The following is a 24,859-nucleotide window of genomic DNA, read 5'->3' on the forward strand; positions in this document are numbered from 1 at the left end:
TACAAGAAGGATGTGGAAACAATCTGCTGCATCCTGATTGACAGAACAGTCCCCCCATACTTACAGTAGCTGCTCCCTGTCAAATTTTGAATATACAGGAATCATGAATACAAATCAGTTATGAATGCATAGGTCTAGGTCAGTGATGGCCAACCTATGACACGCGTGTCAGCACTGACACGCCTAGCCATTTTTGCTGACACGCTGCCGCATGCAGATTGATTGGATGACTAATGTCTTTTGTGACCAAATTTGGTGTGATTTGGTCCAGTGGTTTTGTTGTTTACTCCATGGGAATTATGCACATACATTTATATATATACTAGCTGTGCCCGGCCATGCGTTGCTGTGGCGAAGTCTGGTGGTATGGGAAATAAAGTATTGAGGAATTGGTGGTAGTTAAGGTAAAGGGTAAAGGTTTCCCCCTGACATTAAGTCCATTATAAATGGGTTCTATAGCTGTGTGGAAGGGCCTTGAGTCTACACTTCCATATAATCCAGTTAAAATCAGATAATCTGTATTTTATAGGCAGTGGGGAAGAGGCCTAAGTGAGGCCTAACTCTGCCTGTCCCCTGGGATGAGTGGGTTGCCAGGAGACCAAGTGGGTGGAGCTTAGCCTTCTAACTGGCAGCAATTAGATAAAAACAATTATTCCTCTTCCTCTAATTAGGATTTTATTTTTCTTTTGTTTTTGTTGTATGAACGTAGAGGCATGGATGAGGGGTTGTGCTGCCAAGTTTAGTGTTTCTGGGACGTGTAGTTTTGTTGTTTTGTCCTAGGCCGAAATTTCATTACCCTTTTATATATATAGATTCTCATTCTATTATTATTCTATTATTATTGTAGTATATTATTAAATTATTACCATATTATTATTATTATTATATTATTATTATTATTCATTATTCATCACTACATTTATTTATTTATTTTATTACAATATTTATATCCCGCCCTTCTCACCCAACAGGGGACTCAGGGCGGCTTACAATAAAACGCATATATAAAAATTATACAGTGCAATATAAATTGGTTAAAAATTATTATTAACTTACATCAGTATTCATAAAACACATTATAAAATACAGGTAGGCGTGTTCAGTTCAAAAAACTGGGTCTGTCGATTGAGTTCCAGGGTACATGATAATAATTAATGCTGCCAATTATTATTCAAATAGTACATCGAAACTAGAATAGAGAGAAATCAGCGTGGAGACTGCAAGAGGTACCATAGATTGTTTACATGGAAATAAGGGTAGTAAATAGTTTTTGATTTATTAAATACAGTTATATATTGCAATTATATATTTTTGTTATTTAAACTATATATATTGTGAAATTATGTTTTTTTTCTTGAAGTGACACACCACCCAAGTCATGCTAGGTTTTTTGGTGAATTTTGACACACCAAGCGCAAAAGGTTGCCCATCATTGGTCTAGGTTATGCATTCATAACTGTGATCATGAACTCCAGCCAGAATATACACATTCCTGAGTTAGAAAATACCAAAGATGTGGAAAAGAAAAAAAAATTATAGACTAATTTGGCAGTGTTTAGGTTCTTTTAAATAATATAATTATATAATATTCTTTATTTATGTTCCGCTCTATCTCCCTGAGGGGACTCAGAACAGGTAAGTATATATGGCAAACATTCAATGCCAATATACAATTGACGGAGACAGACAATACATAAACAGAGGAAGGCTTTTCTCTTTCATTTCCGGCATCTGGAGGCTGTGCTCAAACTGGTCATGGGGAGGTGCTGTTGTTACATTCTTTCACACCAAGGAGCCTGTTGATGGAACAGCCAACATGTTTTTTGGGGGCGCCTTTTACTTCCCCACTAAAGCGGTACCTTTTTATCTACTCACATTGCTGTTTTCGAATTGCTATGTAGGCAGAAGTTAGGCTGATGGTGGGAGCTCACCCTGCCTGTGGCTTGAACTGTTAACCTTCTGGTTGGCAAGATCTTCTGTAGCTGGCGGTTAACCTGCGGTGCTAGCCCCCCCTTTTTTTTACTGGTTTTGTTTCTTACAGATTTCTTTACTTACTTACCAAACTTATCTATTCTGAAGTACTGGTTCCCCTGAATGACTTTGTAGAAAACGTCAGCGTGGCCATGGATGGTTGGGTCATCGGCATCTACAGCGGTCACTTTGGTAACTGAAGTTCCTGGAGAGAAATAATTGACAAATAATACACATATAGGCAGTCCCCAAGTTATGAACACGATAGGTTCTGTAGGTTTGTCCTTAAGCTGAATTTGTATGTAAGCCGGAACACATTTTAAAAGTGTAACTCGTCAAAAATAAATATTTTCTAGCTTTGGATAGCACAGGGAAGTGTTAACACCCCCGTGGCATTTCTTTTGCTGTTTGTGTCCCTGTTCAGAAGATTTTACCCCATTTTCTGTCCCTGTAATAGTAGTAGTAGTAGCAGTAGTAATAATAATAATAATATCCCAGGAGCAAGCCATCAGAACAAATGCAATTAAGGCCAAGATCGAAAAATCAGCTGATGACCCAAAATGCAGACTGTGCAAGGAAGTGATGAAACCATTGATCATATCCTCAGCTGAGGTAAGAAAATCACACAGACAGACTATAAACAGAGGCACAACTATGTGGCCCAAATGATTCATTGGAACTTATGCCTCAAGTACCACCTCCCAGCAGTAAAGAACTGGCGGGATCACAAACCTGCAAAAATATTGGAAAATGAGCACGCAAAGATACTGTGGGACTTCCGAATCCAGACTGGCAAAGTTCTGGAACACAACACACCAGACATCACAGTTGTGGAAAAGAACAAGGTTTGGATCATTGATGTTGCCATCCCAGGTGACAGTCGCATTGACGAAAAACAACAGGAAAAACTCAGCCGCTATCAGGACCTCAAGATTGAACTGCAAAGACTCTGGCAGAAACCAGTGCAGGTGGTCCCGGTGGTGATCGGCACACTGGGTGCCGTGCCAAAAGATCTCAGCCGGCATTTGGAAACAATACACATTGACAAAATCATGATCTGCCAACTGCAAAAGGCCACCCTACTGTGATCTGCACGCATCATCCGAAAATACATCACACAGTCCTAGACACTTGGGAAGTGTTCGACTTGTGATTTTGTGAAACAAAACCCTTGTTTGCTGTGTCATACAATAAAATAATAATAATAATAATAATAATAATAATAATAATAATAATAATAATAATAATAATACAGTAGAGTCTCACTAATCCAAGCCTCGCTTATCCAAGCCTCTGGATAATCCAAGCCATTTTTGTGGTCAATGTTTTCAATATATCATGATATTTTGGTGCTAAATTCGTAAATACAGTAATTACAACATAACATTACGGCGTATTGAACTACTTTTTCTGTCAAATTTGTTGTATAACATGATGTTTTGGTGCTTAATTTGTAAAATTATAACCTAATTTGATGTTTAATAGGCCTTTCCTTAATCCCTCCTTATTATCCAAGATATTCGCTTATCCAAGCTTCTGCTGGCCCGTTTAGCTCGGATAAGTGAGACTCTACTGTAATTTTATTTTTATATCCCACCTCCATCTCTCTGAAGGGACTCGGGGCGGCTTACATGGGGACGAGCCCAACATCAACATATGGCTTGTTGTGGAAACAAGGACTGGTGAGAAAGCTTCAGTAAAGAGCCCCTTTCCCCCTAATAATAACTTTTCCAGGAATAAATTTCCCTTCAGAACGGTAGATTTCTCTCATTTCCTGTTGTCTCATCCCCATTCGCAACTAGGAATTGTATGTTAAGTCGGATGTTTGTAGCTCAGGGACTGCCTGTATTGTTATTGTCTGGATTCTCTTTCAGTAGAAGAAATCAAATACCAGTAAGAATGTGGAAGCATGCATGGGAAATTGTTTCCCAATATCTTCTTGTTTTTCTATCCTGTGGCATCAAGTTGTTTGGTGTCATGATAAGAATGTGTGCATAGACTCCTGATCTTATCTAGCAAAATCCCTCCTCTAAGTGGCCACTATTACATAGGGCAAGTACTAGTTGGAGCGGTGTGTCTGACACCCCATCATTAGCATGGTCTTCATAATCACAAGCAAGATTTCCATGCCCATCTGCAAGATCTTCTCTATCCAGCTGTTTTAGTGGAACTGTATCTGCAGCATTATGATTGGATGCCAGATGGAACCTAAGAGCATATTTTATTTAAAAAAAAGAAAAATGCTGAATAGATGGTGACTACACTCGCCTGTGTGATAGCTCAGAATGCGGAGGATTGCAGTAGAAAGGAACTTTGTGTTTGATGGGAGTGAATATATTACTGTATATACTTGAGTATAAGCCGGCTCGAATATAAGCCGAGGCACCTAATTTTACCACAAAAAAAATGGGAAAACATTGACTCCAGTATAAGCCGAGGGTGGTAAATTTCAGAAATAATAATAGATAGCAATAAAATTACATTAATTGAGGCACCAGTAGGTTAAATGTTTTTGAATCTATATATATAAAAGGGTAATGAAATTTCGGCCTAGGACAAAACAACAAAACTACACATCTCAGAAACACTAAACTTGGCAGCAAAACCCCTCATCCATGCCTCTACGTTCATATAACAAAATAAAAATAAAGTCCTAATTAGAGGGAGAGGAAGAATTGTTTTTATCCAATTGCTGCCAGTTAGAAGGCTAAGCTCCGCCCACTTGGTCTCCTAGCAACCCACTCAGCCCAGGGGACAGGCAGAGTTAGGCCTCACTTTGGCCTCTTCCACACTGCCTATAAAATACAGATTATCTGATTTTAACTGGATGATATGGCAGTGTAGACTCAAGGCCCTTCCACACAGCTATAGAACCCATTTATAATGGACTTAATGTCAGGGGAAAACCTTTACCCTTTACCTTAACTACTACCAATTCTTCAATACTTTATTTCCCATACCACCATACTTCGCCACAGCAACGTGTGGCCGGGCACAGCTAGTATTTATATAAAGCTCCATTTTAAGCTAAGACTGTCCAACTCTGATCAAATCATGATTCTCATCTTTTTCAATGTAAATGTGCTTATGTATCCTTTTAATAAGAATAGAGTAAAATAATACATGTAATAATAATAATAATAATGATAATAAATACAGGAAAATAATACATGTAATAATAAATAGAGTAAAATAATAAATGCAATAATAATAGTAATAAGATCAGAGTGAAATAATAAATGTATTAATAATAATAATAAAAATAGAGTAAAAAATGTAATAGTAGTAACAGTAATAGAGAAAAATAATAAATGTACCATATATTCTTGAGTATAAGCTGACCCAAATATAAGTCAACCAGGACCCTCACCTGAGTATAAGCCGAGGAGGGCTTTTCAGTCTTAAAAAGAGGGCTGAAAAACTAGGCTTATACTCTAGTATATACAGTATGTGTTTTCCTTATAAATGGAACGGAATGAAATGCTAGGGTAAGAACATAAAGAAGAAATATGCCTTTGAACTCACCTAATGGTGACATTTCTGCAACAGATCCATTGAAGACTTTTTGTTCAAACACCGGGGCATTGTCATTATCATCCAGGACCACAATATGAAACGTGGACGGTGGTTCCAGTTGTCGATTGTTATTTCGATCAATAATGAGGGCCTTCAGCTGGTACATGGCTTTCTTTTCTCTGTCCAGCCTTTCATTCACAGCCACATCTCCTGTATGGTCATTGACTCGGAATAAAGTCCCTGCGCCTTCTCCTTCGAGAACATACTTTGCATTGGGATTCTGAATGGTTGATTTGATCTGAAATGCACAATTACGTTGGCAAAGGTAGAATAACATGGTGAAAGGAAGAGGCTGTAAGGATTGGGGAAGCATTTCTATTCAGTATATTGGGGATATTTAATATTTTTTTCAGATTTTGGAATAACTGAATATACCATAGAGTCTCACTTATCCAACATAAACGGGCTAGCAGAATGTTGGATAAGCAAATACGTTGGATAATAAGGAGGCATTAAGCCTATTAACATCAAATTAGGTTATGATTTTACAAATGAAGCACCAAAACATCATGTTAGACAACAAATTTGGCAGAAAAAGTAGTTCAATACGCAGTAATGCTATGTAGTAATTACTGTATTTACGAATTTAGCACCAAAATATCACGATATATTGAAAACATTGACTCCAAAAATGCGTTGGATAATCCAGAATGTTGGATAAGCGAGACTCTACTGTACATGATTTTCCTGATTTTTAAAAAAGTGGCATGTAAAAGATTTTTGGGAAATGGTTATAAGGGAAATAGAAAATATTATGAATATAAAAATTTGAAGGAATCCAGTGGAAATATTACTTTTAATTAAAAAGAGGATGAGAAAGATAAGAGGGAAAAAATTAATAGATATGCTCTTAACAGCAGCTAATTGCAAAATATTGGAAAGGAGACATGAAAATACAAGTTAATGAATGGTATAAAGAAGTTTGGAGAATGGCACTGAATGACAAGCTAACATCAAATTTAAAAGTAAAGAAGGATTATGGGAAAAAATGACTTCGAAGGTATTTGGAGAAAACTTCTAGAAAAATTATTGGAAAAAGAAGACGGGAATTTATCTCCAAATGAAGAATACATTCTTCAGAAGAAGAAGGGACTACAGAAGAAGAGATGGCTCTGGAGAAGGGGAGCACATGGGTGAATGTAAATAAAAGAGGGGGAAATGTATAGAGTATGTTTATTTAACTGTAAAATTTTCTCTAATAATAATAATAATAATAATAATAATAATAATAATAATAATAATAAAAATAAAAATATCTGCCTAGACGATCAGGGGGCAGAGGACTCCTACAAGTAAAACAAGCAGTCAAAGAAGAAGAACATGCCCTGGCAGAATATGTAAAGCAAAGTGAAGAACCTGCTTTGATTGAAGTCAAAAATCTGAAACTCCTCAAAGCACAGCAGATAAAACATCAGTACAAGAAAGCCACACTACAAACTAGAGCTGACAGCTGGCACAACAAAACATTGCATGGAAAGTTCCTTGACAAAATTGAAGGAAAAGCTGATAAGGAGAAGACTTGGCTCTGGCTCACGAATGGGACCCTGAAGAAGGAGACAAAAGGCCTGATCCTTGCAGCCCAGGAGCAAGCCATCCGAACAAATACAATCAAGGCCAAGATCGAAAAATCAGCTGATGATCCAAAATGCAGACTGTGCAAGGAAACCGACGAAACCATGGATCATATCCTCAGCTGCTGTAAGAAAATTGCACAGACAGACTACAAACAGAGGCACAACTATATGGCCCAAATGATTCATTGGAACTTATGCCTCAAGTACCACCTCCCAGCAGCAAAGAACTGGCGGGATCACAAACCTGCAAAAGTATTGGAAAATGAGCACACAAAGATACTGTGGGACTTCCGAATCCAGACTGACAAAGTTCTGGAACACAACACACCAGACATCACAGTTGTGGAAAAGAAAAAGGTTTGGATCATTGATGTTGCCATCCCAGGTGATAGTCGCATTGACGAAAAACAACAGGAAAAACTCAGCCGCTATCAGGACCTCAAGATTGAACTGCAAAGACTCTGGCAGAATCCAGTGCAGGTGGTCCCGGTGGTGATCGGCACATTGGGTGCCGTGCCAAAAGATCTCAGCCGGCATTTGGAAACAGTGGACATTGACAAAATCACGATCTGCCAACTGCAAAAGGCCATCCTACTGGGATCTGCACGCATCCTCTGAAAATACATCACACAGTCCTAGACACTTGGGAAGTGTTCGACTTGTGATATTTTGATACGAAATCCAGCATGTCTATCTTGTTTGCTGTGTCATAATAAATAATAATAACATTTAAAAAAGTGGCGTGGGTGGGACTGTGCTCGCCCATGTGATGCAACAGAATGCAAATTGTTTAGGAAGAAAGGGTAAAAAATAACAGTGTGTGATGGGATTTGGAAAAATGAAATGATTTCGTTTTAAACGCAGCAAGATAAGAAAATGATCTCCACTTTTTGCAACTCATGGGATGAGGTCTTTCCTTTCCAAGTTCTGCTTGTTACATTCTTACCTTCCCAACATGGTGTGGAAGTGTCACATTCAGATTTTCCCTGATGTGTAGGTTATTCCAGACCCACTCTCTCCTCATACGCTTGTGGCTGTTGTGTTCAGCAGACTCTGAGAAAACATCACAAACCAAAGCCAGAGCTAGGAAAATCAGAGGGTGGAAGAAGCAGTGACTTGCCATCTCTGTAGGTCTGGTAGCCTTAGAAAGCCTGTAACAGAAAAGTAATATAAACAATTGAAAAGTAAATGAACAATAATGTTTAATTATACCGTATTTTATACTTAGGCACAGAAATCCAAGAGCAAAGCATATCACTAGTTTTCGATAAAGTAGGGCTGTACAAAAGAGACCAGAGCCAGTTTTTAGTTATTCTACCATCTCTGCAACTATTTGGTTACTCTTGCCTCACTTTTGGGTATATAGCAAATTTCTTTTGACTGAAAAGTGACGGAGTAACAATATTAAAGTACAGTAGAGTCTCACTTATCCAACACTCGCTTATCCAACGTTCTGGATTATCCAATGCATTTTTGTAGTCAGTGTTTTCAATACATCGTGATATTTTGGTGCTAAATTCGTAAATACAGTAATTACTACGTAGCATTACTGCGTATTGAACTACTTTTTCTGTCAAATGTGTTGTATACGTCATGTTTTGGTGCTTAATTTGTAAAATCATAACCTAATTTGATGTCTAATAGGCTTCTCCATAACCTCTCCTTGTTATCCAACATATTCACTTATCCAACGTTCTGCCGTTTACGTTGGATAAGTGAGACTCTATTTATTTATTTATTTATTTATGTATTTATTTACAGTATTTATATTCCGCCCTTCTCACCCCGAAGGGGACTCAGGGCGGATCACATTATACACATATAGGGCAAACATTCAATGCCCATAAACACATCGAACCGAGACAGAGACAGACAGACAGACAGACAGACGCAGAGGCAATTTAACCTTCTCCTGAGGGGATGTTTGATTCTGGCCACAGGGGGGAGCAGCTGCTTCATCATCCACTCTGATGGCACTTCCTCATTCCAACGTTGTAAATTAGTTAAACTTGCCTCCCGACTTTTATAAGTGGTACCTTATTTCCTACTTGATAGATGCAACTATCTTTCGGGTTGCTAGGTCAGCAACGAGCAGGGGCTATTTTTTATTTTTAATTGATGGGTGCTCACCCTGCCACGGGCTGGCCTCGAACTCATGACCTCATGGTCAGAGTGATTTATTGCAGCAACTGTTTACCAGCCTGCGCCACAGCCCGGCCCTCTACTGTATTCCACTCTACTGTATTCCACTTTGCTTTTGGAATATGGGAGAAAATACATCCCCTTGTGACACTTATTTGGGGTAGGGGGTGCCATTATAATAGCATCAGTCCAGTTGGGAGCTACAGTCCAAGAATAGGAATTGGTAAATCCATGTTCAAGACCCTATTGCACCAAGTAACTCAGTGAGTTATTTTAGGCTGGTTGACTCTCTGCTTTCCTGTTCCTTCTTTTCTTCAATGTCGTCTACCTCATAGGGCTGCTGTGAGCACAAATGGGTATGTGTGTGTGTGTGTGGAGAAGATTGAGGCCCCTTCTACACTGCCATATAAAATCCAGATTACCTGCTTTGAACTGGATTATATGGCAGTGTAGACTGCCTGATCTTGGAAGCTAAACAGGGTCTGGCCTGGTCAGTAGTTGGATGGTGGACTACTAAGGAATGCAGTTGCTCTCAGCTATTTTTCAGAAGGAAGTACAGGAGAGTCTCACTTATCCAACATAAACAGGCTGGCAGAATATTGGATAAGCGAAAATGTTGGATAATAAGGAGGGATTAAGGAAAAGCCTATTAAATGTCAAATTACGTTACGATTTTACAAATTAAGCACCAAAAACATCATGTTTTACAACAAATCGTCAGAAAAAGCAGCCCAAAACATGGTAACGGTATGTAGTAATTACTGTATGTATGAATTTAGCACCAAAACATTACAATACAGTAGAGTCTCACTTATCCAAGCTAAACGGGCCGGCAGAAGCTTGGATAAGCGAATATCTTGGATAATAAGGAGGGATTAAGGAAAAGCCTATTAAACATCCAATTAGGTTATGATTTTACAAATTAAGCACCAGAACATCATGTTATACAACAAATTTGACAGAAAAAGTAGTTCAATACGCAGTAATGTTATGTTGTAATTACTGTATTTACGAATTTAGCACCAAAATATCATGATATATTGAAAACATTGACTACAAAAATGGCTTGGGTTATCCAGAGGCTTGGATAAGCGAGGCTTGGATAAGTGGGACTCTACTGTATATTGAAAACATTGACTACAAAAACATTGGCTACTAACAAATTGACTACAAATAAAGATAGAATTGCATAAAATGAACCTACGGTAGCAACATTGTCGGAAATTAAATCCATTAAAGATTCAATCCTTGCTGTCTAGAGAAACAATTTTGGATCGGGGCAGGAGGCAAACTGCATTGGATAATCCAGAACGTTGGATAAGCGGATGTTGGATAAGTGAGACTCTACTGTAGTCGCAAATTATCTCTGAGTATTCACCAGAGCCCCGGTGGCGAAGTGTGTTAAAGCACAGAGCTGCTGAACTTGCAGACCGAAAGGTCCCAGGTTCAAATCCCGGGAGCGGAGTGAGCGCCCGCTGTTAGCTCCAGCTTCTGCCAGTTCGAAAACATGCCAATGTGAGTAGATCAATAGGTACCGCTCCGGCAGGAAGGTAATGGCGCTCCATGCAGTCATGCCGGCCACATGTTCTTGGAAGTGTCTATGGACAACGCCAGTTTTTCGGCTTAGAAATGGAGATGAGTAACAACCCCCAGAGTCAGACATGTAGTAGAGTGTATTTGTTCCACTTGTGTTGTTTCTGTTTGATTTACAGATTCCTCTTTCTATGTTCCCAAGACACGCATGTGATTTCACTTCCTCTGATGGTTTTTTTGAGCAGACTGGATGTCACCAAACAAAATACATTACTTCAGAAATTAAGCATCAGCTCCTTCTGTGAACTATGTCTACCAAAACTTTTGACATTTTTCATGCCAGTCACAAGATTGCTCTAATATTGTGCCCCAAATGTTCTAACTAGATTCTGCATTCAAGTTGTTTCTGACTGGGTTGCTGTGAATTTTCTGCGCTGTAGGGCCATGTCCCAGAAGCATTCTATCCTGATGTTTCGCCCACATCTATGGCAGGCATCCTCAGAGGTTGCGAGGTCTACTCTAAAATCAGGACAGTAAATAAAGAACAACACTCAGAAAACAGGGGAATTCCAGACAGGAAACAATCAGGGCAGGTTAACACCTTCCAACAAGGATTCGCCCAGGCAGGAAGCAGCCAGGCTTTGAAGCTGCAAGGCTTTTCAATGCTAATCAAGGTGGCCAATTACAACATTCACACTAGCCTTAGTCACTTGCCTAGTTTCCAACAGACCTTACAACCTCTCAGGATGCCTGCCACAGATATGGGTGAAACGTCGGGAGAGAATGCTTCTGGAACCTGGCCATACAACCCGGAAAACTTACAGCAATCCAGTGATTCTGGCCATGAAAGTCTTCAACAACACTTCTTCTTGTTTTTTCCCTGAAAGGATCAGATTCCATGTGATCTTGGAAGCTAAGTAGGGTCTTCCCTGGTTTGTACTTGGGCAGGAGATTGCCAACAAATACCATGAGCTGTAGGCTATATTCCATAAGAAGAAAGTGGCAAAACCACTTCTGAGCATCCATTACCTAAGAAAACCCTATGAAATTAATCAGATTGCTATAAGCTAATAGGCAATTTGAAGAGACATACATGGAAAAGGCGAGTCCCTGATCGTCCATGGAAACCCACTGGGTGACATTGGGCTCGACACATTCTTTCAGCCTCCGAGGAGGGCAAAGGCAAACTCTATCTGAACAAATCTTGCCAGGAAAATCCTGTGATAGATTGGTCTTAGGATCGCAATAAATTGGAAGTAATTTGAAGAGCCAACAACAACATCAACAACTCCCAAAGGTAAAGGTAAAGGTTTCCCCTGATGTTAAGTCCAGTCGTGACCGACTCTGGGGGTTGGTGCTCATCTACATTTCTAAGCCAAAGAGCCAGCATTGTCCATAGACATCTCCAGGTCATGTGGCCGGCATGACGGCATGGAGCGCCGTTACCTTCCCGCCGGAGCGGTACCTATTGATCTACTCACATTTGCATGTTTTCGAACTGCTAGGTTGGCAGAAGCTGGGGCTAACAGCGAGTGCTCATTCCGCTCCCGGGATTTGAACCTGGGACCTTTTGGTCCGCAAGTTCAGCAGCTCAGTGCTTTAACACACTGTGCCACCAGCCCTCCCCCCCAAAGTCTTAGTCCAATGCAAAAACTACTACATTGCCCTGGCTCCCTTCAACTAGAGTAGATCCAATCTATATATATAAAAGAGTGATGGAATCACGGCACCGGACAAAACAACAAAACTAAATATCCCACAACCTTGAAAATTGACAGCACAACCCCTCATCCATGCTTCTAGGTTGATACAACAAAAAGAAAAGAAAAATAAAGTCCTAATTAGAGGGAGAGGAATAATTGCTTTTATCCAATTGCTGCCAGTTAGAAGGCTAAGCTCCGCCCACTTGGTCTCCTAGCAACCCAATAAAAAATAATAAAAAACCACTAAAATAATTAAAAACACTAACAAATTAATACAATAAAATACAATAATAACAGAAAATAACTCAAAATAATACAAGAAAATAATAAAATATAATAAATAAAAAGATAACTTACAATAAAATTAATTTAAAAATACAAATAACATCAAATAAAAATTCCACAACGATTTTTAACCAATACCACCACCACTTGCCACAGCAACGTATGGCCAGGCACAACTAGTGGATTTATATAAAAACTTTCCACTCAGTAATTAATTAAGTAGATCTACTCTACTGGGAAATAGCTACACAGAAGAAAATTCTTCATAGTTTCACAGGAAAATGTTATTAGAAAAGAAATCCTAATATTTCTGGACATGATCCCAAGAAGCCTTATCTTGTTAACAAGTACCACAGGAAAATATAAATTTGGGTAATGCTGTGCCCACAAGGAGCATTTTACTCTAATCTAATTAGAAATTTGACATATCACAGTAAGAAAAGGTGATACCTGATCTGTTGCTGTTGCTAGAGAATTGCATCCAGAACAGTTCTCAGAGTCTTTTGGTCCTGGAAACAACAAAGTTGTCAACTAAGCTCACTTTGCAGAACACTGGGCTCTGCATTTTTGAAATGCTTATAGTATGCAGAAAAGTTCAAGATTTCTTAGTTTCTTTTTTGGTGGGAAACCAAAGAGAGATGAATCTATCACTTCACACAGCAAAATAAACAGCACTATATTTTCACATTTTGCTTGTTCGTTATTTTGGATGGAACAGACTAACATGGCTAAGTCCTTGGAAAAAATGGGAAGATCTTTGTGCAAGGAATATACCACATTTAATTAAATCCAATGCTCAGTTGTTTTGGACTAAATCACTTTCCCAAAATTAGGGTGTGCATTAGATTCACGTAATATGGTAAATAGTCTTTTGGGGTTTCAGGGTTTTGAAAATTGAGGTGCACATTAGATTCAATGGCACATTAGACTTGAGTAAATACAGGTAGGTCTTTCAAAATACAGTAGAGTCTCACTTATCCAATGTAAATGGGCCGACAGAACATTGGATAAGCGAATATATTGGATAATAAGGAGAGATTAAGGAAAAGCCTATTAAACATCAAAATAGGTTATGATTTTACAAATTAAGCACCAGAACATCATGCTATACAACAAATTTGACAGAAAAAGTAGTTCAATGTGCAGTAATGCTATGTAGTAATTACTGTATTTACGAATTTAGCACCAAAATATCATGATACAGTAGAGTCTCACTTATCCAAGCTAAACGGGCTGGCAGAACGTTGGATAAGTGAATATGTTGGATAATAAGGAGGCATTAAGGAAAAGCCTATTAAACATCAAATTAGGTTATGATTTTACAAATTCAGCACCAAAACATGTTATACAACAAATTTGACAGAAAAAGTAGTTCAGTACGCAGTAATGTTATGTAGTAATTACTGTATTTATGAATTTAGCCCCAAAATATCATGATATATTGAAAACATTGACTACAAAAATGCGTTGGATAATCCAGAACGTTGGATAAGCGAGTCTTGGATAAGTGAGACTCTACTGTACATACCAGTCAGATATGGCAGGTCTTCTTTTTCTCCTTAATATTTTATTTAGTTTCTACACCCCATTCCTACACCTTCATTCCCAGCTGCTGTTTTGTTTTCCTCCGATGAGTTACAATGTCATTGAGGATGGGATGAATTCCTAATGAACACCAATACATAAATGTGCTGTGGAGGTTTATAGGGTTGTCTTATTTTGGAAATAACTTCAAGGTATGCAGCAATAACAAAGATCCATTTAGCTCAGTAGGATATATAATTGAAAGGGCTACATCATGCATCTAAGGCCCTGTGAACACTGCCATTTACTGTATTTTTTCTTCAAGCTCAGCTCAGAGCAGCAGAAAACAAGTGTGTCCTCCTCTAAATGTGACGTCCTTTTGAATATTTAAACATGGCTCCCATGTCCCCTCTCAGCCTTCTTTTCTCCAAACTAAACATACCCAGGCCCTTAAGCCATTCTTCACAGGGCTTGGTTTTGGCTACTTGCAGTATACCAGAAGATTTTGGAGCACGCTATGAATCAGGAGATTTCCCGTAATTGTTACGGGAAAATTACAGCATAATATAACTCTAAGTTAGATTGTTGTGATATTGTGACAAGATAAAGTTAACTATCAAATAGTGCGACTATAATTAGTGAGTATTAGTTATTTATTTTGTAATAATTATATGCGCTTTACAATTAATAATATCATGTTTATTTATTTCATTAGTACTGTATATACTTGAGTATAAGTCTAGTTTTTCAGCCTTTTTTTAAGACTGAAAAGGCCCCTCTCGGCTTATACTCGGGTGAAGGTCCCGGTTGGCTTATATTTGGGTAACCTTATACTTGAGAATACATGGTACATTTATTATTTTCCTCTATTATTATTGGTACAGTAGAGTCTCACTTATCCAAGCTTCACTTATCCAAGCCTCTGGATTATCCAAGCCATTTTTGTAGTCAATGTTTTCAATATATCATGATATTTTGGAGCTAAATTTGTAAATACAGTAATTACAACATAATATTACTGCATATTGAACTACTTTTTCTGTCAGATTTGTTGTATAACATGAGGTTTTGGTGCATAATTTGTAAAATCATAACCTAATTTGATGTTTAATAGGCTTTTCCTTAATCTCTCCTTATTATCCAAGATATTCGCTTATCCAAGTTTCTGCCGGCCCGTTTAGCTTGGATAAGTGAGACTCTACTGTATTATTATATTTATTATTTTTCTCTATTATTGTTGCTACTATTACATTTATTTTACTCTATTATTATTATTATTATTATTATTATTACATTTATCATTTCACTCTGATATTATTATTATTGCATTTATTATTTTACTCTATTTATTATTAAATGTATTATTTTCCTATATTTATTATTATTATTACATGTATTATTTTACTCTATTATTATTAAAAGGATACCTAAGCACGTTTACATTGAAGAAGATGAGAATAACGATTGGATCAGAGTTGGACAGTCTTATCTTAAATTTGAGCTTTATGTAAATATTCAAAAACAAGCAGCGTGTCAGCAAAAATGGCTAGACGTGTCAGTGCTGACACGCGTGTCATAGGTTGGCCATTACTGGTCTAGTCCATATTTTATTAGCTTCTTTGGGGAAAATGTCAAAGGGCTTATTGAAATTGAGATATGCTACATCTATAGCATTACTTTCATCTACATGGCTTGTAACTCTATCAAAAAAGAAAAAGGAAAGAGAGAAAGAGATATGAAATTCATCTGGCTTGACTTCTTTTTGAGAAACCCATGTTGACTTTTTGTAAGCATGGCATTTCTTTCTAAGTGCTTATAGATTGTCTGTTAAACGATCTGCTTCAGAATATTTCCTCGTATAAATAAAACTATTATTATTAAAAATATCATCATCATCACCATCACCATCATCATCATCAGTCTGATTGGGTAGTAATTGTTTGGGTCCTCTTTTTTGTTCTTCCTTTTGCTATGAATATAACCAAAAAAGCCCCTTTTATTGTTTTTAACCTGCCTATCAAGGCTGAAGTAATTCTGTGATTTTCTAATTGTCTCTCTACACATGCTGGCTATTCATTTTAATTCCCGAACCTTTAATCTTGGTGTCAAAGAGGCATTGTTTGCTATCTAGTTATGTGACAAGAATCATCTGCTGAAATGTTGTCTTCAACACAATCATAAAAAGGTTCAGGAACATGTTCCAGTTTTCACTCTGCCAGCCATACTCCCACCTTTGTCAATTCAACCCCCTAATTGTTTCCTCTGGAAAACATCCAAAGGATTCTGAGAATTCAATTCTGTGTTGTTACCTATCTCACAGAACTGGATTTCTGTGGGGAGAAGGAATAATGGTAAATGGTCTGAGAGGTCTCTACAGGGTAGCAAAGCTGTTCAGTACAACAGAAGGATATTATTATGGGTTGATGATGACAAATGGAAGCTCTTACGTTTGCCCGTGATCCAGAGTCACCTGCAGAACAATAACATGCCACTCAGGTTGCAGAACAAAAATATGGGAACTTAACTGATTCCAAGACATCAAAAAAGAGTAGTATTTACAATGGTCCCTCTGATCACTTACAGAAGTCCACTGTCATAAACAGGTCTTTCTTGGTCTACAAATCTGCTTCAGAGAAGAATACAGTCCTGGTTCTTCACCCTCTTTTCTCAGCAGCAAACAGGCCTCAAAATAGCAAGGCCCCTCTGAGTACACTGCTCTCTTAACCAGCAGTACTCAGTCAGCCCTGAAAAACCTGTCCAAACTGGTTCTGCAGCAGCAGAACAGAAACAGCATCAATGTCGCACCTCAGGTTAGCTTCACCTTGCTAAAGACACCAGACTGTACACCAAAAGTAGTATTTTGTAGTTTATTAGGAAATAGGGAAAAGATAGTTCATAAAAGGCAAAAGTTCAGTTCCAGAAGATAGTTGCAAAAACAAGGCTGTAAGAACAAATCCATGGAAACATTAGGCATGAAACAAGGTCCTTAAAACGAAGCCAAAGTCCCAGAAACGAGGATACATCCAGACTACAAGATATTACAGGAAAGCAGACTTGGTTCTTGATTCAAGTGAGGAAATTGCAGTGACAAAGATTTCTCTCTCAGCAGACTGTTTTAATAGCATAACATGAAGGCATTTCTTTGCCCTTTGCCCTCCCTCTTATTTGCTATTCTGAGACTTCTGCGCAACCCCTGAAATTCCAGACGACTGGCCCAATCTAAAGAAGCGGCCTCATCGCTTTCGCTTTCAAGGCCACAGGGCTCGTTAGTGTTATAAAACTGAAGCTGGGAACTGCTCTCCCTTTCTGCTTCTTGCACCTGAAAACCATCATCATTAACAACATTATTTCTCCCTGTTCCTCATCTCCCACAGCAGGAACACTCTGCACCTGAATCCCATAATTCCCATCAGAGTCATCCTGAAACTCATCCTGAACCTGAATCCCATCATCTTGAAACTGCATCCCAGAATCCTCATCAGAGTCACACAAAGGCTGAGTAACAACACTCAATCCCCAAGTCTTTGCAGGCTCAGCCAATCGGCTTCATGCACTTCATTTTCCAGTTAACACACACAACACAGTGCCTTTGCAAACCATGACAGATATGCCATTTTCTTTCTTCCACATACATCTGCATCCTTCATGCAGTGGGAAATACAGTAGAGTTTCACTTATCCAAGCCTCGCTTATCCAAGCTTCTGGATTATCCAAGCCATTTTTGTAGTCAGTGTTTTCAATATATCATTATACTTTGGTGCTAAATTCGTAAATACAGTAATTACAACATACCATTATTTATTTATTTTATTTATTTACAGTATTTATATTCTGCCCTTCTCACCCCGAAGGGGACTCAGGGCGGATTACAATGAACACATATATGGCAAACATTCAGTGCCAACAGACAAACAACATATATAGACAGACACAGAGGCATTTAACATTTTTTTCCAGCTTCACGATTCCGGCCACAGGGGGAGCTGTTGCTTCACTGTCCACTAGTGGCTGTACTTCCTCATTCCTTTCCTCGTGTTTTGCTGGCAGTTTTATGATGTTGTAAATTAGTTAAATTAGCCTCCCACATAAAGCATACCTAAATTTCCCTAATTGACAGATGCAACTGTCTTTCGGGGCTGCATACGTCAACAGCAAGCCGGGCTATTTAATGGTCGGGGGCTTAACCCGACCCAGGCTTCGAACTCATGACCTCTCGCAGTAGTGATTTATTGCAGCTGGTTACTAGCCAGCTGCGCCACAGCCCGGCCCCTTTTACTGTGTATTGAACTGCTTTTTCTGTCAAATTTGTTGTATAACATGATGTTTTGGTGCTTAATTTGTAAAATCATAACCTAATTTGATGATTAATAGGCTTTTCCTTAATCCCTCCTTATTATCCAAGATATTCGCTTATCCAAGCTTCTGCCAGCCCGTTTAGCTTGGATAAGTGAGACTCTACTGTACAGTCTTCTACGTATGGGTTTGGAACAATTGTGCATCAGGGAATTGCATCAAAGAGTCTCAAAGGATGGTGCAGATCTGAGCAAATAAGTGATGCTGAAGTTTGTGAAAGGCCAACACTTTCACTGACAGTAAGGGGCATATAGACCCAGTAAAGCATAACATAGACTAGAATAGGAGATAAAACAAGCATCCTCATGCTTTTACTCTTTCTATGATAGTACAGTTGCTTATTACCCTTACTATTTCAATAGAAATGCTTCGCTCCAGCTCTCCAAATTTAATTAAGTAACTGAACCCACATCAGCAAAAATGTCTTGGTTTGGATAATACTCTTGGGAATGGATATGTTAGATATATAATATTTAAAGTTTGGAGAAGAGACAATTGAGGGCAACAGCCCAAGATTTGAGAGTCTTAGGCTGCTCTAATTAGATCACGTTGTTTTGCATCTCCACCCACCTGGAGTTTGCTCCGGCACTGAAGGGCTGTGTGCATTGCAGGGCATGGGGAGGTCACATAGTAAAATATAGAGTGGGAAGAACATTTATACATTATTTATAAATTGTTTTTAACCAAAGGGTGGAGATGTTGGAGCAGACTTGTTTTCTATGGGTCCAGAGGGAATGACTTGAGCTGGTGGGTGGAAATGGCAGGGAAGCAGTTTGCGGCAAAACATTAGGGGAACCATCCGTAAAAACAGGAGTTGTTTAGCACTGGAACAGACTAGCGATGTAAAGATGAACGATAACAGTAGCTTTCTTCTGACTGTAAGAGGAAACAGATATTCCTCTGCAGCGTTGTCCTTGTACTTAAATATCCTGAAGTGTAGAAGGATTATGGAGAAAAACACATGGGGCGTTTGTACAAAAACCTCCAAGATCAGATACTTAGTTAAGTACATTTAACCCAGTCAAGTATCTTATCCCGATTCTCCCATCCGTCAACTACTGTAAGTAATAGAGGTCTGTTCCCTGGTCAGCATAATGACATTTCGGCCCCTTTTGTCTAACAATCTGCAATTTCCACCCCTTCCTGCCAGTGATCTGCAGCATAAGGAGGAATAGTGATAAGGATTCTGCTTCTCATTGTTGAACTGGAAAGCGCCAGAGGAAATGTCAGTATGCTATGATCTGACTGATAAAGAAAAGACTTCTATCCTTGCAGTGATCACTGCCTGGAAGCAGGAGATTATAGAGTTTTTACAACTGTGATGACAATGCCACAACTGCGAATACAGGCAACCCCCAAGTTATGAACAAGATAGCTTCTGTAGGTTTGTTCTTAAGCTGAATTTGCATGTAAGTTCAAACAGGCACTTTTTAAAGTGTAATTCTATATACAGTAGAGCAGGGGTCCCCAAACTAAGGCCCGGGGGCCGGATGTGGCCCATCGAAGCCATTTATCCGGCCCCCCATGGCACAAGGGCAGAAGGGGGTTGGGCTAAATGACCTAAGGGGTCTCTTCTTCTCTTACAACCATTATTATTATTATTATTATTATTATTATTATTATTATTATTATTATTATTATTATTATTATATTATGACACAGCAAACTAGATACATATGCTGGATTTCGTTTCACAAAATCACAAGTCGAACACTTCCCAAGTGTCTAGGACTGTGTGATGTATTTTCGGATGATGCGCGCAGATCCCAGTCAGGTGGCCTTTTGCAGTTGGCAGATCGTAGTTTTGTCAATTATTATTATTATTATTATTTGAAACGCAACAAGATGAGTCTACAGCAGACATTCTGCTGGCTGTTGTATTGGATCACACGTCGGACACTTCCCAAGTGTCTAGGACTGTGTAATGTATCGGAGAATAATGCGGGCAGATCCAAGTAAGGTGGCCTTCTGCAGCTGACAGATGGTAATTTTGTCAGTGCCGATTGTGTTTAAGTGCAGGCCAAGGTCTTTAGGCACTGCAGCCAGTGTTCCGATCACCACTGGGACCACCTTGATTGGCTTGTGCCAGAGTCTTTGCAGTTCGATCTTTAAATCCTCATATTGTGTCAGCTTTTCCAATTGTTTCTCCCCAGTCTTGCTGTACCCTGGGATTGCAATATCGACAATCCATACTTTGTCTTTTAATTGAGAATTATTATTAACATTGAGGCTGGGTGGCCATCTGTCAGGGATGCTTTGCTTGTGCTTTTGTTGCACGAGGCTGAAGGGGGTTGGACTAAATGGCCCAAGAGGTCTCTTCCAACCCTCTTTATTATTATTATTATTATTATTATTATTATTATTATTATTATTATTATTATTGTTAACATTGAGGCTGGGTGGCTATCTGTCAGGGGTGCTTTGCTTGTGCTTTTGGTGCACAAAGGCAGAAGGGGATTGGACTCAATGGCCCAAAGGGTCTCTTCCAATCCTCTTTTATTGTTGTTGTTATTATTGTTATTATTATTATTCATTATTATTATTATTGCTCGACCCACTATAGTCCGGCCCTCCAACGGTCCGAAGGATCATGAACTGGCCCCCTGTTTAAAAAGTTTGGGGACCCCTGCAGTAGAGTCTCACTTATCCAACATAAACGGGCCGCAGAATGTTGGATAAGCAACTCATTTTGATCCGTTCTCATTGAATGATTCCCTGTCATTTTGAAAGAAATTATGAACTTATCTAATTATCTATTCTATGGTAGCTCAAAGGGCTACCTGGATTTGGAAATATTCTTCAGGATGAAATGATATTAAGAGCTATCCCTCAATACTTGAATAAATAGATTAGTGCAGTGATTCCCAATATGTGGTCTGTGGACCAGCAGTGGTCTCCAAGAACTAAAATATGGTCCACGGTCTCACCATTACTACACCGTTGCAACAAGAGTGACTAGTCTCATAAAACCCTCTTATAGTGCTGAGGCAACAGGGATGTTGGGAGGGGAGAGGCTGACTACCTACGAAATGTGCGACAACAAGCCTCCTGACTGCTGCTTCTCTTCCCCCTCCCTCTGAGCAGAGCCATTCCATGTGGTGGGCGCCTTGGGCAGGGCGCCTTGGTGTCTTCATTTGTAGGGCTGTTCCTGGGGTTATTTGGGGTGCTGATTCAGAAAATTGCATTGAATAGACCACATCAACTCTAGATGATCAAATATGGTTTTCTGTGGGTGAGCAGATGGCGACTACTGGATGGCATATGTTCTGTATTAGAAACTAAAGCTGATATGGTCTATCCAATGCAATTTTCTGAATCAGCACTCCAAATAACCAAACTGAATCTAAAGTTGCCCCAAAAACTGGTTCGTAACCCTTTTGGTACTAATGTTGCAAAGTGGTCCCTGGTCAAAGTGGTCCCTGGTCAAAAAAAGGTTGGGAACCTCTGCCTTTTGTTTCACCTCTCTATTTTTTAATTTGATCTATTCATTCAAAACTTTTTGTTTCTGTCTTTCCTGCAGAGGTCATTTCTTCCAACTGTTAGCTAGTCCTTTATCTAGGAAGGGAGCATCCGTGAAGCTCCTGCCTCAGGATGGTCTAAAAACATACATACATGTGAGTTAGCTTTTAGGGCAGTGATGGCCAACCTATGACACGCGTGTCAGCACTGACACGCCTAGCCATTTTTGCTGACACGCTGCCGTCTGCAGATTGATTGGATGACTATGTCTTTTGTGGCCAAATTCGTTGTGATTTGGTCCAGTGGTTTTGTTGCTTACTCCATGGGAATTATGCACATCATATACACTAGCTGTGCCCGGCCATGCGTTGCTGTGGCAAAGTGGTGGTGGTATTGGTTAAAAATTGTTGTGTAATTTTTATTTGACGTTATTTGCAATTTTTTTATTAATTTTATTGTAAGTTATATTTTTATTTATTATATTTTATTATTTTCTTGTATTATTTTTAGTTATTTTCTGTTATTATAGTATTTTATTGTATTAATTTTTAGTGTTTTTTATTATTTTTTATTGGGTTGCTAGGAGACCAAGTTGGAGGAGCTTAGCCTTCTAACTGGCAGCAATTGGATAAAAGCAATTATTCCTCTCTCTCTAATTAGGACTTTATTTTTCTTTTCTTTTTGTTGTATCAACCTAGAGGTGTGGATGATGGGTTTTGCTGTCAAATTTTGAGGTTGGGGGGCCTGTAGTTTTGTTGTTTTGTTTGTCGCCGTGATGCCATCACTCTTTTATATATATATATATATGTCATTATATCATTCTATTATTATTCTATTATTATTGAGGAATATTATCATATTATTACTATTATGTTATTATTATATTATTCATTATTCATGACTACTTTGAAACTAGAATAGAGAGAAATCAGCATGGAAACTGCAAGAGGTACCATAGATTGTTGTACATGGAAATAATGGCAGTAAATAGTTTTTGATTTATTAAATACAGTTATATATTACAATTATACATTTTTGTTATTTAAACTATACATATTGGGAAATTATGGGTTTTTTTCTCGAAGTGACACACCACTCAAGTCATGCTAGGCCTTTTGGTGAATTTTGACACACCAAGCGCAAGAGGTTGCCCATCATTGTTCTAGGGGCTCTTCTACTGAAATTGAGATTATCTTCTTTTGTCCACCTCCTTTCCTAGCTCAAGATGAATTTCCTGGAACAATAGCCTTCCTTTTCTTTTTAACCTTGCAAAAGCATTCTGAGTATTTTCTCTTATTTTCTACTACAAGCTTATATTGCACTGGGCCATGTGGGAGAGAGAGAGAGAGAGACAAAGAGAGACAAGGGCCCTTTCCACACAGCTGAATAACATCCCACATTTTTTTTGCTTTGAACTGGAATATATAGCAGTGTGGACTCATAACCCAGTTCAAAGCAGCTATTGTGGGTTATTCTGCCTTGATATTCTGGGTTATATGGCTGTGTGGAAGAGCCCAAGGACTAGGGGGTCCGGTCCCACTTGGGAAGCTCCAAAGAGGTTGGGCAGAGAAGTCCAGGCTTCCAGTCCCATGAACATCTCCAGCTTCAGTAGATCTAATTGTGAGCAGATCACTCAGAGCTGCATTCTTACAAGTATCAAATATTCCTACAACCCTATGCGTGTATACATGGACTCCAGTCCTAGCTGTGAGTGATTAGATTTCCTTTGGATGACTGTCGAGAGTCAGGAAGGACCAGATGGCTGGCTTCCTGCAGTTTGCAAAATAATGAGAAACCCTGAAAATGAGAAACCCAAAGACCTTTCTTCCTAACAAGGCACAGACAATAGATGAATAAACCTTGAGCAAACCCACTGCTGATTTCCATATCCTCCTTTGTATTTCCTTACGCTTGTGAGAAAACGAACTGGGTAAATGGGAAAGAGAAATCTTATCCAGGTGGTTTTGGGTTTTTTTGTTTGTTATGCAGACCTCAGCCTCTTCTGCACTGCCATATAGTCCAGATTAACAAAGCAGGTAATGCATATGATCTGCTTTGAACTGGATTATATGATGCACATTATCTGCTTTGAACTGGATTATATGAATCTACACAGCCATGTAATCCAGTTTCTTTGGGAAAAAACTGATGGAACAGAGATGCCAGGGTACTTTGGCAACAGTGGCCTCCTTTACACTACCATATAAAATCCAGATTATCTGCTTTGAGCTGGATTATAGAATCATAGAATAGTAGAGTTGGAAGAGACCTCATGGGCCATCCAGTCCAACCCCCTGCTAAGAAGCAGGAAATCGCATTCAAAGCACCCCCGACAGATGGCCATGTTTACACTATGGCAGTGTAAACTCATATAATCCAGGTCACATCAGATAATCTGGATTATATCGCACTGTAGAAGGGGCCAGTGATTCCTGGGTCGGGAGGTGGGGTGGAGTTTCACTATAAAATTAGTAATAAAAGTTCTCTTGAGGCTTTAGTTTGAAGTTTAAAGGAGATATCTGATGTGTTGAACCTGTTTGGGAGGAATAGCTAATACTCCAGAAGGAGTTTTCTACTCCATCTTTCCAGACTCATACAGACATTTGGTACAACATTTGGGCTGGGTTCATGTTTCTGGATAACTTTTTTGCCACTCATAGGCTGGATCTACACTGCCCTCTATATCCCAGGATCTGATCCCGGATCCATTCATCCAATGCTTTTGGGGTGGAAACGTTG

At 38.9% G+C, this 24,859-nt stretch overlaps 1 protein-coding gene across 1 annotated transcript in view; it reads right to left on the reverse strand.

Moving 5' to 3' along the window:
- Window positions 1-24,859, reverse strand: part of cdh5 (cadherin 5) — a 46,904-nt gene that overhangs the window by 17,106 nt on the left and 4,939 nt on the right. Inside the window, exons 2-4 of the mRNA XM_008113963.3 lie at window positions 8,068-8,272; window positions 5,497-5,785; window positions 2,060-2,176 (exon numbers count right to left, since the gene is read on the reverse strand). Of these exons, the coding sequence (XP_008112170.2) occupies window positions 2,060-2,176; window positions 5,497-5,785; window positions 8,068-8,244 (583 nt within the window). The 5' untranslated portion in view covers window positions 8,245-8,272. The remainder of the gene's footprint in view (window positions 1-2,059; window positions 2,177-5,496; window positions 5,786-8,067; window positions 8,273-24,859) is intronic.

The sequence above is a fragment of the Anolis carolinensis genome, unplaced genomic scaffold, assembly GCF_035594765.1.
Source record: "Anolis carolinensis isolate JA03-04 unplaced genomic scaffold, rAnoCar3.1.pri scaffold_9, whole genome shotgun sequence".
Lineage (NCBI taxonomy): Eukaryota > Metazoa > Chordata > Lepidosauria > Squamata > Dactyloidae > Anolis > Anolis carolinensis.